Source organism: Nelumbo nucifera, chromosome 8 (assembly GCF_055504915.1).
Source record: "Nelumbo nucifera cultivar China Antique chromosome 8, China Antique-T2T, whole genome shotgun sequence".
NCBI classification, from domain to species: domain Eukaryota; kingdom Viridiplantae; phylum Streptophyta; class Magnoliopsida; order Proteales; family Nelumbonaceae; genus Nelumbo; species Nelumbo nucifera.
The window spans coordinates 13853583-13873988 of NC_142656.1; the positions used below are offsets into that span (position 1 = coordinate 13853583).

The following is a 20406-nucleotide window of genomic DNA, read 5'->3' on the forward strand; positions in this document are numbered from 1 at the left end:
ACTTCTGCCCACTAGGCCATCTTTGTATTCAACCTTTTTTCCATTTACTTCTAATATGAGGGAAAATCTATGATACAAGAAACATATGATATGGAAAGAGTTTTGACCAATCAAAACCCACCCATGAATTTTGATAAATGACACCTGATTCGCTACCACGTTTATGATTCTAATTTATTGGTTAGTTGTTTTTCTGATATCATATCTTTTGCATATCATAGTCGAAGCCATAATATGGTGCTTAGATGTTTGATTTCTCATTTATTTTCTTTTATATTTTTTCTTTTACACGTAGCTTTTCTTCATGTTTATTTAATTAACCATTTATTTATGGGTGCAACTTGGGTGGATTCTTTTTTTTTATAAACAACTTAGGTGGATTCGGTTGGACCGTTGGAGTATTGTCAAATTTTGAATAGACTGGCCCAAAAAATCTTAAATTTGGGCACCCGACTTGCACCCTTTTATCCATTTGGATTTTCAATACTATGATTTTAAGAAATTAATTCCAAACAAAGTAATAAAAAAATGCATATGTAAAGAAATGTTCTTCCTTTCATCCATGGTTGAAATATATATATATATATATATATATATATATATATATTGAGTATTGCAAAATGGGGCTTGTACTAGATGTGGGACTCAGCAAACTTAACTTTAGAAACAAGGAAAATTATTGCAAGATTTAAGCCCGTTTGGTTTGCAAATGGAATTGGAATCATAATTGAAATTAGATCAGGAATGGAATTTCATTCCCAAGGGAGGGGCAGGGAATGGTCATTCCCTTAAATGGGAGAATGTCATTTCTGCTGGAATGAAAATGGGATTTCGATTCTGGTCAACCAAACAATTGGAATTGTAATATTTCATTCCAATTCTGATTCCAAACCCCTATTCTTGGGAAACAAACAGGGCCTTATTTCCCTATGCAATATAATTACACACATTGTAGGTCCTAATTAAGATTACAACACACCCCAGAGATGTTGTGGATTGGATAAGTGGCTAATCTACATTGACCTGACTTTATCAGGTCAACCTTAATTGGGTTTAGTTTGTAGAAACCCTGTGATAAATAAATAAAAAGACCAAACCAATCCATTAACATCCTTTAAAACCCCCTAAATGTGATACCTAACCTGGTTAGAACAAGGTTTTAAAAGGCTAAAAGCGAAGGAGAGGTAATTGGGTGTCATAAGGGCGAGATGTAATTAAGCCTCAAGGCATTTGAGGTGTAAGCCTTGAGAAAAAATAGATATTATCTATAAAAAGTAATAGACATGAAAACAGAAAATTAAGATTTTATGTGGCTTGCTTGATATATTAGACATGGGTTTGAATCCCATTGGTGTAGGGTTTCCCCCCTAAAATCTAAACACTATGCTAACAATACCATATAAATCTAACTGTTCAATTGAACATGGATATGAATCAACATTGTTTTAAGAGCAAGGCATTATTGTTTTATTTTCTTGCACTTGTATGCATCAGTGAAGAGTGACATGTCTGATGCATGTACAATAGAAAGAACAAGTTATCAACTATGGACAACAGAATAAGGGCCCATTTAGCGTGTCTTTTTGGGAAGATCTTCTAGTAGCTCTGACATGTAAAAGATGCATTGAGCTTTTGCATGAAGATCTGAGCAGCCCGAAGCACATTTGGCAGAAGTGCGTCTTTCTGCGTGAAATTAAAATGCAAAAGATGCGAGAAGCTTCATTTGGAGCTTCTTGAAATCAACCCAAAATGGACTTCTTGCATCTTTTCGGCATTCCGTCTTTTGGCGACTAGATCTTCCACGCGCCAAACGAAAATAGACCAAAATCAGTCTTTGCGACTTATAAACATCCAAAAGACCGCATGGAAAGATACGCCAACACAGGCCCTAAGTTATTTATACACACATTTATATGAATTTATTTGTTATTTTTATATTTATTTGTTTATTCGTGCAATATGCCAATACAAAACAAGGCATTAGTCTTAAATTTCTATTTTATCCCATATAAAACTTCATATTCAGCAATGGTGTACGTGTACCAAATACTTGAGGCTTAAGCCTTGGACATTATGGGGCAAAAAACCCAAAGGCATAAGCCGCTAGTGGGGCCTGAAGCTACTAAGGCCAGGCCTTTTCTTCTAGCCTCACCTCAAAAACCTTTTAAAACAATTGATTAGAAAGAATGTAAACATTATAATGCCATATAGAATATGTATTTCATCTATGAGGTGTTTAAATAGTAGAAAGCTCAAAGTATCAATATGTATGTGGTACCATATCAAACGATATTTATCGTTTTTTTTTTCTTTTTCTTTTGGCGAGAGGGCCAATACAGATAATTAAAATTAACATATTTTAAAGTTGTTGCCACTTTTAGGATTTATATTGCGCAAACTCTAAAAAAAATTATTTTAAAATAAAATAGAGATAAAGAGAAACAAGAACAGAGCACACACAGTTTTACGTGATTTAGCTTACAGCAAACATCCACAGGTGAAGGAGCAGGAATCCATTATGGAAAACAACAATGGAAATTAATCAAATTATAGAGTTGTGTATATCCTCTCTCACAGGAACTCTAAACCTCAATACACCCTAACTCTCACTCGATTTTTATCTCAAGCCAAAGATGCATACAAGAGAAAGCTCCCAAACTACACAATACATTGTATTTGGGTTAAACCCATAGTTTGAGTATGAATCAGGTCCATGTTGTCATAGGGTCTCCATTTCCCACACCCCCAATGGTGGTTAATGGTTGGTTATAAGCTTGGGTCTAGGTCTAGCAGCCTAAACCTCATTCTTTTACAACAAACCACTATGAAATTTTACCTTTGAGTTTTTTTTTTCAACTTGATTTAGAATGGGTCACAAACAAAAAATTCAAGGCACGAACACAATAATCTACGCATAGAAGGGAAGAACAACCCATTAGAAATCTATGAATGCAGCAAAATTTCAAACTACATCAACTCATTCTTTAACCTTTGTGTCATTAGTTTAAAGACCAATATAGGGAATTTGGATTAAACCCCACTTTCACCAAGATTTGGGTGCTTTGGTGGTTTCTTAAACAGCATCTTACCACACACCTTATTGCATCATCACTCCCTTTGGGTCTGTGTTTGGGGGTGTGATTTATGAATGCTAACATCAATAATCATATACAGGGTGTTTGCGGTACAATGTCATTGTACCTCACCTACAACAGACCACTATACTATTGGAGGTTTCTAAAATGAGTGATTAGGGGATTGAGGTCTAGAGTGATGGGGTGATGGTTTTAACCCCACCTACAATATAAATGCAAAGTACTTGTTGGAAATAGAGCAATCTGGTCTGACGATCCAAAAGCCCTAACACCAATGATAATATGGGGGTGTTTGGTATGATGGCATTGTGGCATTTTGGATTGATCAACACAAATTTGTGAGAAATATGCACTGTCACATCATATATTAGTGTTATTTTAATTTAAAAATGTGTCAAATTTTAAATAAAAATAGCAATCTGTATGAATCAACTCAAAACGCTTAAATGTTTCAAATAAAAAAAATCTCTTCCACAAATTTATATTGATCAATCTAAAACGCAACCCCATTTTACCAAATAGCTCCATAGTTTAGGTTGTCAGTTGTCAGTTGTCAGTTGTTCTTCCTTTCATACAAGATGTTGGGTCTAATAGGTTCTCGATGTTGTGTAGTGTAAACCCTGGGCCCTTCGCTCATCCATGCTGCCATAATCCCTACAAACTTGTTAACTGTAGGCGAGATTGATCCATCAACTCTGATCCAACTTGATCTTGAACATGGTTATTTGTGTGCAGGGCTCAGTTTATGCGTTCACAAACCAATCCAATGCAAACTTGAACCAATTTGTTCCTCTTACTTTGCTTTGTCAGCTTGTTCTCCATGGATTGTTTATTATAATTAGTATCCTCAAAACCGGTTTGAATTTGATCCATATAGGCCCTGTTTGCTTTTGGATAAGTTACCTATTTGGGCAAGTGTTTCCCATAAAAGACTTATTCGGGTAAGTGTATTTATTCATGTTCTTTTATTTCCCAGGTAAATAGTGCAATGATCACTTTATCTATAAAAATTCACTATTAAAAGGGGCATTTTTGTCCCATTCAAGTGTTAGTGACTTTCCCCATTTGGCAAATTTATTTACCCACCTACGAGATACCCATGAAAATAAACTTTCCTTAATCCCCACACAAATATAAAAGAAGAACATAGGTTTTTTTGGTCAATGGGGATCCCCCCTCTCAAAATCCAAAAAAAAAAGAATGCAGCCTTAGATCATTGGAGGGGGGAATCACAAATCTAAGGTTGTGTGTTCATTATTGTGTAGGCCCATATACATGGGATCACATCTGTTGCAATTGTGCACTCTTTTTATGACCCCTAATTTTGGTATGGTCTTGAGTTGAAGTCTCAATGTTTGTACTTTATCATTCATATCACTGAAAATCCAGACTAGATAGTGTTTTGCATATAATTCTAGCCTCCAGGCATAATCATTTATTGTAGTTCTAAATGCATCAACATTACTAGGCATGACATAAGAGACTAATGGAATGAATGAAGAAACATAAAAACTGTATTTTCCTCTGAAAGGGATTTACACATAATCTGATGTTAATGATTGTACAAATATTTATAGCTTGTTCATTTCTTCTTAACTCTTATCTCTTACAAGGATTTTTATCACTTTAAAAGTAAAATGGGTATTCATTTTCTCTTATCTCTTATTTCTTAAAAATGAATCTTACAACTTTTGTTTTTCAATAATACCCCTAAAACACAAAAAAAAATTATCAGATATGAGATTAGAATGGATATTTGATCATTTTCAGAATTCAGAACAATATTCTTTGCATTTAGAGTTTAGAGGAAATAAAAGTTCACCAATACCAATATACCTCTTAATATAATTATTGTATTTGACGTGTCATGTTATGTCTCGATTTAATGGTTTTATTGCTTTGTCTTTTAGTGAATAAGTCATTAAGAAAGTTGTGCAAACCACTTAATGGCCAAGGTAAAATCTTTATTTAGCCACTTATGCCATTTATAAATAGGCATCAAATTGAAGGCTACTTGTAATTTTTTCTTGCTCAAAAATGAAAACCCTTTCCAGCTTTCCTACTACAGGGCTGTAAACAATATCAGATTGTCTAAGTTTGAATTCTAATTCGATCCCATTAAAGATGATCTGAATTTGATCTATTTATAATTGAATCAAATATGCATAGTTAAGGGTTATATTGTATTTATTAATAAAGTTTGCTTGAATGTTATGTTTTTACTAAATTGGTAGTATCACTCAATTAATTTTTAATTCATTTTGATCATAAAAAACAGAATTTAAAAATTATTTTCATTCAATTCTACGAACAATAATAATATTTTGTTCAATTTTAATTAATTTATTTACTATATTCAATATCCAATTCCAATCTGAATTTGCTTTGAATCTGATATATTTGATAGGATTGTGAATGGGTTGGGTTGGACCCAATGGATCCGAACCGATTGTGTCGACTCTTGGTTCCATTAATTGAAATCGATGAATCAGTTCTAATTCTTGATATATTATATATTGTCCCAATTCTTATTAGGTTAAAATCAGTTTCACCCAATCCCAAATTGATTCAGACCCGATCTGAACTATATATATTAAATGTATAATATTAAATAAATTAATATTATATATAATATTTTTAATAGATTTATTATAATCGAGTTTGTTGAGTCAGATCCGATTGTCTTGAGAATAGATTGGTTCGATTCTAGATCCTTTTAATAATTATTGTCGGATGGCTTCCTATTCTACTCATCCGATCCAACCCGTTGACAGCCCTAAATTGTCTTATCAAAATGATCCGATTCGAATACAAAAGAATCAAATCTGGATCTTACATCCGACTGGATTACGACCGTCCGCCTGCAGCCCTAGCCTGTAGCCCAGTTCTCCCCCCTCTCTCTCTCGGTCTCTCTTAACTCTGGTATGATAGCAGCACTCAAAGCGTAAGTTAGCAACAATGCCTTCGGTGTAAACCCAAACGGGCCAAACCGAAGCCCAATGCGTACATTATCTAAGTATCATATTATGTCGCACATATTGCCTGTTTTCTAGAAAGCACCATACTGTAAACTGATGTACGGGCTTGAATTTATATGGCTTCCATTACATACTATAACAAAGCCAAGTTCAAAACCCCCCGAGAGATATAAAACCCAAAGAAACAAAAAGTACCTCTCTCTCTTTCTCTCTCTCTCTCTTTCTCTCTTTCTCTCTCGATCTGAATCTCTCCGCCATGACTGCAAATTAGCAGGTTTTGAGCTTTTTTTCCCCTATATACGAGGATTTTCCCTCCGTTTTTTCTTTGAAAATGGAGGAAGAAATACTGAAACGGAACACGGACTGCGTGTATTTCTTGGCTTCCCCCCTCACTTGCAAGAAGGTTTGTAGGAGATTAAATGCATAGATTGGGTTATAGCTTCTCCGATGCTCTTATTTCGGTTTCTGTGCTGAAATTTATGCATTTTTTTCTCGGTTTTGATATGTATGTTCGTAACGGTTCTAGTACAATGGTTAGGTTTCTCATCTTTTTCATTGTATTTTTAGAACACTTCATTTCAAGGATCTTGGTTTGCAAGGTTGTATCTTCAAATGATTTTAAGAGTTATCGTTTCTCGACCGAGATTGGATGGAACATGAAGAAATTTGACGTTATCTGTCCTTCAATAGTGTGCAAATTGTGTTCTCGCCTCTTGCTTGGTTTCTCTTTTGATCTGTTCGACATCTTGTTTTTTAGGTTTTTCTTTCAAAACCCTAGAACTAAAATCTCATAAAATTATGTTTTTTTTTTGGTTTTCATTAAATTGGGAATCGGTTTTTCTTCCTCCCTCCTATTGTTACTTTCAGACAATGCACTTTTCCTTGTACATTGAAATCTCTGTGTTTTTTATGTTCTGATATAGCTTTCCCTGAATAAACCGAAACTGATTCTGGAGGTGATTCTGTTACATTTGGTTTCCTGAATGGTTGGCGCTGTATTGAACATATTGGGCTGCTTTCAACAACTCTGCTAGTTGAGGTTTACCTGGTTTGTTTATTTGGTTGCCTGAATATGGTTGTTGTTTTTCTTTCAGGGGGTTGAATGCGAGTACCGCCATAGTGAGAGTGCAAGGCTTAACCCGAGGGATTGCTGGTATTGGTTGAGTGGGAATTGCCTCAACCCAACCTGTGCTTTCCGACATCCAGTGAGTTCTTCATTTTATTCAATCTATAGTTTCTGCTTTATTTTCATTCAGGGCCCCTACTTTGCTTGCTTGAAGCCGGACTTTTTCTATGACTTGTGTAGGAGTTCCATTACACCTTGCTTGGTTTAATTATTTAGTTGACGCGCTTTTGTATTTTCTGTGACTTGAGTGGGAGTCCCATTGCATGAATACCTTGTGCTGGCAAATTGACATGTGGCTTGATGGTTATGCAATTAGCTGAGGCCTATGGGCAAGGACTACAAGTTGCTGCGTGGGTGTTTTTTGAGAAAATCAGGGACTATGGATCAGCCCATCTAAGAGAGGACCTATGTCAGAAACCAGAGTAATCAGATGTCTATGGATCATCTGATTAATGCATCAGTTTCAGATCTTTCAAAGAATTTAATAGAACTTTTGACCACCATCCAAATGTTTGCTTCAAAAGAAAATAATTTAGATAAGATTTTGAGTTAATAATTTGTCCAGTCAATCTTGTAGGTGCAACCCAGTGAATAGTGATCCTGATGGCCCTATGTAGGACAGATGGAGAGTTATGAGGTCCCAGACTTGTTATTGGATCCTTTATCCCGAGATATAGCTTTTATTGATGGTTATTACTTGTGGGAGTCATATTTACTAGTGTAGTTAAGGTGGCCAGGTATCAGCTAGGCATTTTTGCATGGCAAGGTAAGCGAATATATAGTTTGAGGTGTTTTTGGACTGCAAAGAGGAAATCAAGGAGTTTGGACTCACAGACAAGATCTTAGGGAGATTGGCTGCATTGCTAGAGAGGTTGAATCCACATTTTTTTGGGTCAAAAGATCTGCAAATGGCTTGGCAGATTTATTTTGGAAAGCATACGAGGATGAGTAGAAAAGTCATGTTGTCAACTGGAGTCAAATCTGCTCATCACCTGAACAGGGTGGGCTAGGAGCTAAAAGGATTAAAGATTTCAATAAAGCCCTCCTTGGTAAGTGGATTTGGAGGTTAGCTACTGAAAGGGAAAGCTTATGGAAGGGTTGAATAGAGACACTTCAGTTGCAGAGTGCTATGCATTTATGGGGGGAAATGTGGTCTGGACCCCCAAGTTCAAAAGGAATTTCCAAGATTTGGGGTTGCTGCAGCTGCTGAGGGATCAGGTGATTAGAGTAACCAGACTGATCGATGGAGAAGGAGATGGAACAGTGATGGGCAATTCTTAGTTAAATCTTTTGCAAGCAATCTGAGAGGGACAAGACAAGACAACTGTCTTTCCTGAGTAAATTGATCTGGAATTCTAATTCTCGCTCAAGCTTGCTTTGGGCTGCTGTTCTTGGGAAATGCCTCTCCAAGGAGAACCTACTGAGAGGGGTTTGCAGATCCAGAATCTGGACTGTTGCCCATGTGGGCAGGAGGTTGAGGTTGCATTTTCACTGCCTGGTGGCCACAGTGTTATGGAGGCATTTCTTCAGGGTTGCTGACTTAAGTTGGGTAATGCTGGGGTCCTTAAAGGATCTTCTGTTGAACTGGGTCTTTCTGGTGCTGAGTAAGAGAGAGAAGTGCATCAGGAAGTCTGTTCCTGCAGATGTGATTGGAATTATCTGGTCTGAAAGAAGGCTGTTTAGTGACCAGAGTAGTGATATCAATGAGTTATAAGAATTTCAGTGGGTAAACTTGGGTTGCGGATCTTTGTTGTAAAAGAGTTTAAGCACCAGAACATTTATCTGCTGCTCAACTCAAAAGGCTTGTGAGAAATTTAGTGTTTTTCTATTTCAGTGGGTAAACTTGGGTTGCGGATCTTTGTTGTAAAAGAGTTTAAGCACCAGAACATTTATCTGCTGCTTAACTCAAAAGGCTTGTGAGAAATTTAGTGTTTTTCTATCATTGGGGGGGGGGGTGCTGAGGGATGTTTCTCCTGTGGCTGGTGCTTGTTGTACTGTATTGGTCTGTATTTGTTTAGCAATAAAAATTACTTTACCTTTCTCCTCCTTGGATGGCTGGGTCAAAGTAACACATGCATGCTCAACATTTGAAATTTGGAGAGATCCTTAATTAATCCCAATTTGCAATTCATGTGTGGGGTTTCATAAGTCTCTCTTTTTTACTATTCTTTGAAAATGCACTAACTCATGGTTATCCGCCTTACAAGGTGAAGCAAAAGAGTGGAGCTTCAGAATCTAAAGGGGTGAGAAATAGAAAACTATTAAAACAATAGCAGTTAATATGCTATTTATTTTGAAGGCTAAGTTCTTGCTTTCTGATCAATTTGTGAGGAGAATAAATTATTATATTAGAGTAAAAAAGATGGTATTTAAAATATTATTTACTTGAATGGAAAAAAAAAATCCTAGCTGGTTACCTAAGCAATGCTTTGAGTCTTTGACAATACTAATTTAATGAACTTAATCAACCCGATTTGGTTCAAATTGCTCTTACAAGCTGAAGGGGCTAGAAGAGCTAGGGGCAGACCGAAAAGGACTTCATATTTAAGTTATTAGAGTAAAAAAAGATGGTATTTAAAATATTATTTACTTAAAAGGGAAAAAAATTCCTAGCCGGTCACCTAGGCAATGATTTGAGTCTTTGACTATACTAATTTTGTGAATTTAATGAACCTGATTTGGTTTGAGTTTCTCTTACAAGTTGAAGGGGCTAGAAGAGCAGGGACAGAACGAAAAAGGCTTGGGTAGAACCGTGGAAGTAATAACATATGATTTTAGTGTCTATAATTAAATGATGTATGTGACACTGAACAAAACGGAACGGAGTAAAAGGATTCGTGTGGTTGACCCCATATAGTTGGGACAAGGCTTAAAATGATGATGATTTGGTTCAAGGTAGAAAGGTTTAGCTTGATGTTGATCGAAGGATTGATGGTTAAGATTTAGAAATTGTAGGTGTGAGGATTTTGGAAGGAACACTGACTTATATAGTTATACATTTATAATATAAAATACTATTATAAGCTGGTCAATGTTTTGTGAACTAAATTTTGTTTTGAGAAATACCTATTTATGCTGCCAAATATGAGCCAAAGTTGTTTAGTGGGTCCTATTCAAGCATAAGGATATTGCAAAGATTATCTAAATATTTCCTTTACTGATTGAAGCATGTAATTTAATGGTGTTATTTTATAAGGTATCTTCACAAATATACAGATTGATTATATGAAATATAACAAGATAAAGTGCTTGCTAACACATGTTTGATACTCCAGATTGGGTTAGAAACAGTTTACCCATAAGCCCAAATTTTTGTAGTTATCCCTTGTTTTCTTGAAACCAATTACATAACCATTTTTATTGTTTTAGTTAGTGCTGAAATGCTAAACCAAAGAGACTTGAAAGCAGGTGTTCAGCTTAAAAGAAAACCATTCAGTTGTGGGTTGGCTGACAAAGGGGGAAGGAGTTCAGGCAAACAGATATCTAAAGACATGCCTATCCAAATTAAGCGGATTAGGAGATCTGCAAACAGTTTGGCCGATGGTTTAGCTAAACAAGGAATTCAGAGGCAATCCATGTTTTGGACTGTTTTTGTAATTATTGGGATAGTTTTTGGGCATGTTGCTTCTGCCTACAACATCTTGTTGTATAACTTCTTATTTTAATGAGTTAACTTTGCCTGCACATGCCTAGTGTACTGGTGTAAGATATGTACCTGATATGCCACTGGATACTATGTGGACAATTTTGGAGTATACTTTATAGTATTAACACTTCTGTTATATATGCATTTTAACAAATCATACTATGAAAAATCTGTATATGTTATTAGTTTACTCAAATTTGGCAATATATACATATTGACAAATGATTTATGGCTTCAAAAAACTAGATACAGAGGCATGATAGAAGCATATAAAATGGGATATATCTATGTCCAGGATATGCCAAAATGGAGTCACATCCCTGCTTTCTATATCCGTGTTCATATCTTGGCATCATACAAACTGTTTGGTGAGTTTTCTTATTGTAGAGATTATATATGAATTAACAAAAAAGGAAATTTATAGTTACCCAAGAGAAGTTATGCCTCCATCCTCTGATATTATGCTTCGGCGTCTCTGTTATCTCCAACGAGATGAACTGGTGTCTCATTTGTCTAATTTCTACATGCCTTGCTCTCTTTGTGTTTGTGTGTGTGTGTTTGTTTTATTTTATTTTATTTTATTTTATTTTATCTTTTATCGTTATGCCTTGTTGTCTTTGTTATCTATGCTTGTTCCGGTGGTTGTGTTAAATTCTGGAGAACTTATGGTCCATACTTGCCTCCTGAAAAAAAATAAAGAAGAAAGAGGGAAAGAAAATACCCATTTCTTTCCTCTTCTTTTCAGGTTTCCACAGTTAAAGGTTGATTTGGTTTCTGATTTTGTGATCCCTTCCCTTAATTACTTCTATATCCTTGAAGCTTTTACTCTTTTTTTTTTAAACATATTGGGAACATAGACTTTTATGAAATGACCTCTCTTTCTAATGTCTTGAAGTCTTTTCATTTTCCCCTCTACTTTAGATTCTAAAGTTTATTTTTGGGTCACTTTATAATCATAAGGAGCCATGGATGTGCAGATTCAAATACGGGAAGCAAAAAGAATATCTGGGGAGACGAGGGACAACTTTTATTTGGGCATAGAGATTAGCCAATGCCTTGGCTGATAAGTCATCAAGACAAGAGTGAGCAGAAGCCAACTTTTTTGTGGGGTGGTTAATCAATGGGAAATTCGTAACTTAATTAGCAATACCAATTCTAGAGGGGATCACCAGTTTGTGCTTGGCACTTTCTTATTTTACCATAATCCTATTTCTAACACAGTTAATACAAGCTCAATGTTACCAATAAAAAAATGGGTACATTATCTTTCTTGAAGGCTATCATCTGATTGGTAGGCCATGATACCTGAATACCTGTACAAGGGTGCCATATTGTGGATATTTCAAATTTAATGTAAATTCCATATCTCAAACCATGTCCATATCCATGCTGTATCTTGTTAACATATGTCTTGACAGAATTTCTTCACAACTTTTTTTTGGGGTATTGTTGTGTAAAAAAAAATGGTGAGATGATTTATCATCTTTTCATTCCAAAGATACAAACATTGATCTTAACCCGGTCAGCTATTCTGAACAAGATGCAAACATTGATGATTGGACAACCTTGTTTCTAGAGTGTGTATGGTGAATCATTGATCTTTGTGTGAGAATGATTGAAAGTCGGTTGAACATCTCCTAATTCATTGCCCTTTCTCACACTTCACATGGATTCACTTCATCAAGCTGTTTGGGAAATCCTGGGATCCCTTTGGGATGTTAGCAGCCTTTTTTCAGCATCGCCAGAAGCTAGGTTTCAGCAGAAGAGGAGCTGTAATCAGGAGTTACGCTCCGTTAGCAATCTGTTGGGTGCTGTGAGGAGAAAAGAATAGCCATATTTCAAGGGATATTTCTCTTCCCAGGAATTGAACGGATGACCCGAAGAGTAGAGAGGCATTTGGTCCAACAAGTTTGCCTCAAGAAAGACTTTTTTGGCTTCTCATTTCAGAGCTTTTGTGATCAGTGGAACCAAATTTTTTGGGAAATGATTCTGTTGGTCACACTATATGACTGTATATACTACACATACTGAGATAGTCTTATACTGTATACTTTTGCTGCCCTCTCATCTTGGAGGGGTTTGACTTTGTATTTAGTGGGACTTGTAAAAAAAAAATCTTTGTATTTAGTGGGAATTTCCCCTATTTTTTTCAGTAATACAATATTTACCTTAAAAAAATCTTGTGGTAACACAACTGGGTTCTTTTCCACAGTCCTTGGACCTTCCCAGCAGTGTTGCATGGACTTTTTCTAAATGGATTAAGTATCCATGTTGGATAGGCATTGGGGTCCTTGCTTGCTATTGTTAATGAAATTATATTAACAATCTCTCTCTCTCTCTCCAAAAAAAAATATATTAGCGATCTCTTTTTGAGTAGAAATACTCAATGGCATGCCATTTTCCTAGCTATCAATCAAGAAGGAATTTAGGAAATTCCCATCTTCCTCTCATTTTTCAATAAATATTTTTGTATGTGAATGATATATATAGTATGTTACCTTTGTGGGCTCTTTTTGAATCCTTATCTGTAGTTTATCTTTGTACAAGGGTTGCTGCCTGGTGGTATGTACACAGATGCACTTTTTGATATACTAGCACAATTACATTTATTGTCTTAAGAAAAAAGAGACAAAAGAGAAATCCCAATTAGGATTCATCAATTGGGCATCTGAAATAATTAGGGATGAGTTGTTGACTCTACACCCAGAGCTTTGGGGCTTCTTTGAGGGTGTGACTCCTCAATTTTGATAACTTCTCCATTGGCTACTTGGCATTGTGTTTTGGAGAGATGACGAGGGCATATTATGAATGACCAGCCAGGCCTCATAGTATCATCAATTCCAATAGAGTCACAGTGTTCACCATGATCCTTGAAAGCATCGAGATTTCTAAGGAACTTGCTTTGTGATATATTAATCAAAGATGATTCTAGGAGTGTCAGAATGTTGTGGAAACAGCATCTCATGGTTGGTGTTTGACATTACATTCCATTCTTCGCAAATAGTCCAAATCAGTGCAGCTCTTGTACAGCTCCATAGGTTTCTGCCTCTTTCACTTCATGCTTATCTTTCATAGTTCCAAATTGGTTTTCTTGAACAAATATAGGATGTGCCTCTCTTTGAAGGATCATCTTGCCATTAAAGTGGATCAAAATGTAAAATAAAAGGAAATGTCGCATTACTTCTGGGCTTCATTGTCCAATCTATGCCTCAGGACCTTGTATGATGTTTTACCCTGTTTTGGAAGAGGTGATATTTGGATATTTAAGGCTCACTGATTGCATCATTGCATGCATTGTGCCTCGAGGTTGCTTCTTGAGGTGATTCGTGCGTATTTTTTTGGGTCATGTTTCAAATGCCTTTCCATCAATTCAGATATTTCTCTTTTTCTAATTTGCATCATTATGATTTTAGTTTATCCATCACTTTCTTTCACTTACCAACCCTTTCAGCATGTGTACACTCAGAACCACTTATGACTAACGGTTTTCTTGAGTCCAAAGTCTCCTTGTCTATCTGGATGCATTGATTCCATTTGTTTTAAATGCTTCTAAATTGTCTGCATGAGTAGGGGCTATATTCTTTTGTTTTGACATTTTAGCTAATTGTTATCTTAAATTTTTTATTGATCCAAATATTGCTACTTTCACAGCCTTTGGATGTGCATACTGAAGCTCCATCAGAGAGTTTAACTTTGCCACATCAATCATCTGCACCATTGAGCAAGAACAATGTGCCCTGTTATTTTTACTTCAATGGATTTTGCAATAAAGGTGAAAGGTGTTCTTTCCTACATGGTCGAAATGGTATGTTACCTGCTTGGAAATCCTCAAAGACAGCTTCTGTAGTGAGTGATGCCCATCCCTTGGAAAATAAGACAGTAACAGGAAGTGACATATTGCAAGCACCAATTGAAGCACCTCCTGTCCCATCAGGAACCACCTCAAAGTCGATGGCAAATGTACAGTTTCTGCCTAAAGAAGATCAACAATCAGCCCCTAAAGAATTTCAGCCCAAACAGGTTCTCCAACTGTCAGGCCCTAAGCAGTTTACGCCTAAACAGGTTAACCAACAATCGGTCTCTAAGCAGTTTCAGCCTAAAGAGGATCTCCAACAATCAGCTCCTAATGTTAGTTTGGATCCAAGCTCCTCCCCAGAGACATCGATGCCTGAGTGTGATGAGGCAGCAGCTAAATCAGATTCCCCACCTCCAGCAGAAGATCTGGTTGAAAGCAGATCCCTTCTAGGGCAGGACCAGAGTTCAGAAGAGCATGTAGATGATCGCATTGAACCAGAAGAATGGTGGGAATCATCCCCAGGATTTGATGTACTCGTGGATGATGGATCGGAAAATATGGGCTATGAGGATGAACCAGAGTATTTAATGGCCCATGATAGTGAAGCGAGGGGGCTCCATAATCACTTACTCCAGTATGATTATGAAGATCCATCTGGGTATGATCCTAGTGAATATCAAGAAACTGGAATCCTGTATGAACAGGGGATATATGACTCCTATGATCGTTTAGAGGATGATTATACCTCCTATCATGCTCGAAGAGTTTCTGATCTCTCTAAGGAGAGAATGTTGGACCCTATGTTTTTCCGCAAAAGGAAGATCTTGCCTAGGGAAGTGGGTATGGATGGGCAGCATAGTTTGGATCTACGGGAACACCTGACAAAACACAGGAGAATGGACAGACGCCAAGTGTCTTATAACCCAAGAAGGCGTAACTCATCTCGTCTGAATGATCGCAGACGGGAACGGCCTGAAAGGCATGGTATGAATAGCTTGATGCAAGGGAGATTAGCATCAGAAGTGGGCAAGGATATGATTGGTTTGCGCAATGAGAATGAGATTGGGCCTAGGGACAGCCACCGACGAGGCTGGTTTAGGCAATCACAGTCTAGGTCTACTAACAGGTCCAGGCAGCATGAGAAGGAAAGAAGGCATCCTAGATCAAACTTCCTTCCTTCAGAGATCTCGAGGGAATCAAAGAGATGTACTCAGGATTCTGCTACATTCACAGGACCAAAGACACTTGCACAGATCAAAGAAGAGAAGAGAAAAGCAAGGGGAACTGAGGATGCCTTTGGAATCTCAGGGCAACCAAGCAAGATGACATCAGTAGACTTCCAGGGCCCTAAATCTCTGAGTGAAATTCTGAAGGACAAAAGGAGGGCTCATCTGACGAGTGATGACTATTCTAGCAGCAGTTTGAGGGATTATAACATTGAACATGAAGGGAACCATAATCAGTTAAATGAAGAAGAGAATGACTTTGTAGATGATGACGAGGATGATGAAGATGAAGATGGGTTTGAGAAGAAGATTGCTAGTATATGCTCTTAAAACAACAGATAGTCCATTTTTTTTTTTTTGACCATGGTGCTTCTATTAATTGATGAATATAATGATAGAATTCAGAAGAAAGTCATAACAGCACATTTTGTTATGATTCTTGAGTTCTCTTGCAGGGCCCTTTATCGTCTTGCTTTTAGAGTTTTTAACATACTGTTACTGCTTTGCAATTACCAATCGACATCGCTTCTGTGATTGAACATGCCCAGAGTTACTGTACAAAGTTGCTAATTTCCGTTTGTCATGCTTTTTCTTCTCCTATTTCCAATTTCCAATAGTAATTTGGGCATTTGTACTGATCAGTGATTACACCCCACCCAATGGGGCATTGGGGTGGATTTCCAGATTAACAAAACAATGACCAGGCTACTAAAATTTTAATATTCTTTCAGAATCCTGTGACCCGATCTGACCCGAATACTGTTCAGCAGACTGGAATGATGAGGTTCAATGCCTAAATCTTACCATCGGTTCCACAGCCTGCTAAACAGTCATCGTGTTCAGCCAAACCTTGCTCTATTTTGGGTCACTAGATAGGAGATTCCAATCTGTTTTTTTTTTTTTTAATGCAATTTTTGTCAGGTCCAATTACATGCATCGTTCAAAGTATGGTTGTGTTCAATACTCATATCACAACCTTTTAGTATGGACTCTTCATTTATTCTGGAGTGGTTTTCCAGTTTGAGTTATGTTACAAACAAATACGTAATGGTCACGCTCACACCTATGACCTATGACCTATGACCTATGAACTATCCAAGGAGTAGGTAGATGAGAGGAGATATATTGATCTATCATTTCTCTTCATTTTATTTAATTTTGCACAAGCGGTTCATTATAGGCTCTGTTTGTTTTTTGGTAAGTTACTTATTCGGGTAAATGTAGTTACCTAGGTAAGTTTTTTCTAGGAAATACTTACTCAGGTAAGGGCATTTATCCATGTTCTTTTATTTCTCATGTAAATAAGGCAATAACCATTTTAGCCATAAAAATCCATTATCAAAAAGGGCATTTTTGTCCCATTCAAGTATTGACAATTTTCCCCCTAGGTGGAAAAGTTATTTACCCACTTAGGAGATGCGGGTAAGTGATACCCAGGAAAATTAACTTTCCCTGGTCCCTACATAAATCTTAAAAAAGAACATGGGATTCTTGGTCAATGGAAACCAAAATCCCATTGACCAACTTTCCCCCCTTTCAAAATCCGAAAAAAGAACGCCCCCTTAGGCTTAAACCTCTTTTCTCAATTCTCATGTTTGTCGGAGACTGTTAACAGAACAAGAATCGATTACGGGATTCCTAGGAAGACAAGCTGGCAACTCATAGTTGTAACAACCAAGTGGACACGTGGCCAATTCATTGGGCCCACCTGACCACTTGATCCAAGTCGGCTAAAGCCATGTATATATATATATATATATATATATATATATATATATATATGCGTGTCACATTGAATTTAATTTACAACAACATTTGTATTTCTCTCATTAGCGTCGCCTTATCACATTCCCATTCCTTTGTGCTAGGTTCATCATATTTTCATTTTTTGCGATAAACCCATTTTTACATGGTATCAGAGCCGGTTCTGAACCTTTGTGTTTCATTTTTCCATCTGATTTTCTTGCAATGGATTCAAGCCAAGATTCACCCTATTTTCTGCATAGCTTAGACAACCCAAGAACTTTGTTAGTATCTTGTCCTCTCAATGGGGACAATTACCCAACTTGGTAGTGTGCAATGAGAAATTCTTTGAGAGCCAAGAACAAGTATTGTTCTATTGATGGCTCACTACCAAAACTTGACGTAGGATCGCCACAAGAATCGCTTTGGATCAAATACAATTTGATGGTGATTTCTTGGATTTTCAATTCACTGGCATGTGAACTCCATGATAGTGTTGTCTATGCAAACATAGCTAGTAAGATATGGAAGGATCTTGAGGAGAGGTTCTCGTAGAAGAATGCACCAAGAACCTACCAACTCAAAAAGAACCTTGCAACATTGCAACGAGGAAATCTTTCGGTAGCAGCCTACTTCACCGAATTGAAGGCTCTATGGGACGAGTTTCAAACAGTGTTTCCTATATCTGAATGCACTTGTGGGCCAGCCAAACACTTTATAGCCATGCGAGAAGATGAGAAACTGCATCATCAGTTTCTCATGGGGCTTAATGATGTATTCAACAATGTTAGATCCAACATTCTTGGATCGAATCCTTTGCCCAGCATCAACATAGCATATGCTCTGGCTGTCCAGGAAGAGAAACACCTTGACGTCATCAATACATTAGTCAATACAGATCTTGATGCCAGTGTTGGTCGGGGTACAATACCCAGACTAAGCCCAAAGTGAAATGTGAGCACTACAAGAAACCTGGGCATACACGAGACTGTTGTTTTGAATTTGTCGGGTACCCACCAAACTAGAACAAAGGTAAAACACAAACCTATAGCAAAGAGACAAAATCTGCATTTGCATCAGTCAGTACACAGAATCTTGAAGCCTCTCCTATTTAGGGATTGAGCTTGGAACAATACAATCGGCTCATGACGCTCATAGCAATGGATAACGTCATAGCCAATACCTCTGGTAAGGTTCTTGATAACTCTCCTCATTAATCTCCTTGGATCTTGGATAGCGGAGCTTCAGATCATATGGTTTCTGATATGAAATTCCTTACTGTTTATAAACTGTTGGCCCAACCCAAGCCGGTTCGCTTGCCCAATGGAGTGATTTTGCAGGCTACACATCAAGGGCCAGTTGTACTGACCCCCGTTATCACTCTTCATGAAGTTCTCCATATACCCAGTTTCCACTGTAATCTGATCTCCATTAACAAGTTAACTGATCAATTGCAGTGCACTGGTTCTTTTCTTGCCAATTGCTTGTGTGATTCAGGACATAGTATCGAAGAAAGTGATTGGCATGGGTGAGGCACTGAACGGAATCTATTACTTCACTGTTGAAGATACTCCATGTTACTCTGCTTTGGCTGCTCACAGTGAAGTCACAACTAACATATGGCACAAGTGATTAGGTCATGCATCTCGACATTCCCTTTCTTTAGTTCCTGGCATCCCTGCTCTCCTTGCAAGACTGCCTTGTGATGCTTGTCATCGTGCAAAGCAAGCGTGCATGCCATTCCCTACAAGTAGTTCTCGAGCATCGAGACTATTCCATTTAGTCCATGTTGACATATGGGGTGGTTACTCTACCCCTTTTCATAGTAGCACGAGATACTTTCTTATCATAGTGGATGATTTCTCTCGTAGTACTTGGTTGTATTTGATGCATAGTAAGACTCAAGTTCTTTCCTATTTTTCTCAGTTCTGCAATATGATCAAAACACAATTTCAATGCTCTGTACGGGTCATACAGACGGATAATGGATTCGAATTTTTTTTCACATTTCATGAAGGATTTTTTTTTCACAATAGGGAATTGTTCATCAACATTCTTGCGTTGACACACTGCAACAAAATGGTGTGGTTGAACGCAAGCATAGACACTTACTCGAGATAGCCCAAGTTCTTCGCTTCCAAGCAGGGCTATCTCTTTCCTTTTGGGGAGAATGTGTGACCACGACAGCATATCTGATTAATTATCTCCCAACTCAAGTTCTGGGCGGAAAGACTCCCTTTCAGTTGTTGTTCAATCGACCGCCGTCATATGATCATATTCGCGTATTCGACTGTTTGGTTTATGCTAAAAACCACAGTTGTACACGCGACAAGTTTACTGCTCGAGCAGTCAAAGGGGTATTTGTCAGATACCCATTTGGACAAAAGGCTTACAAAATCCTTGACCTGGATTCTTGACAGATCTTTACATCATGGGATGTCGTCTTCTATGAAGATCATTTCCCATTTATGCTGAATGGGTCAACACATGCCACAAAGCAAAGTTCGGTTATATTGTTACCCACTCCGGAAGACATTGACTGTATTCCACAAAGTGAGCAAACCATTCAGCCCATCCCCACTCAAAATGAACCAGTCCAATCTGACATGGTTTGTCCTAATCAAGACAACTCCGACGTAATTAATTTGACTCAACCTCGCTGTCAACGGAGAGCTCTAACATACTTACAAGACTATGATTGTTAGCTCTCTAAACACTCAACTAGTTTTCTTCACCATGTAGACACTCCAACTGAGCCACACACATACAAACAAGCAGTTCTAGATCCATGGTGGC

The 20406-nt window shown here is 37.4% G+C and overlaps 1 protein-coding gene across 2 annotated transcripts; it reads left to right on the plus strand.

The window, feature by feature from the left end:
• Positions 1-6163: 6163 nt before the first annotated feature.
• LOC104592383 (zinc finger CCCH domain-containing protein 32-like) lies at positions 6164-16285 on the plus strand. Of its 2 annotated transcripts, none has more exons than XM_010251728.3 (3): positions 6164-6476; positions 7168-7278; positions 14497-16285. In XM_010251728.3, the coding sequence occupies exons 1-3, from the start codon at positions 6405-6407 to the stop codon at positions 16195-16197; spliced, it is 1884 nt and encodes a 627-aa protein (XP_010250030.1). In that variant the 5' UTR covers positions 6164-6404; the 3' UTR covers positions 16198-16285. The 2 variants fall into 2 exon arrangements, with proteins under 2 accessions (XP_010250030.1, XP_088750078.1); XM_088893952.1 differs by lacking the exon at positions 6164-6476 and adding an exon at positions 11092-11213 and having other exon boundaries at positions 7183-7278.
• Positions 16286-20406: the final 4121 nt, after the last annotated feature.

Coding starts and splice junctions, on each gene's coding strand:
- LOC104592383 (XM_010251728.3), top strand. CDS start 6,405: ATGGAGGAAGAAATACTGAAACGGAACACGGACTGCGTGTATTTCTTG. Junction 6,477..7,167: donor CCCCCCTCACTTGCAAGAAG/GTTTGTAGGAGA, acceptor TTTTTCTTTCAG/GGGGTTGAATGCGAGTACCG. Junction 7,279..14,496: donor CCTGTGCTTTCCGACATCCA/GTGAGTTCTTCA, acceptor CTACTTTCACAG/CCTTTGGATGTGCATACTGA.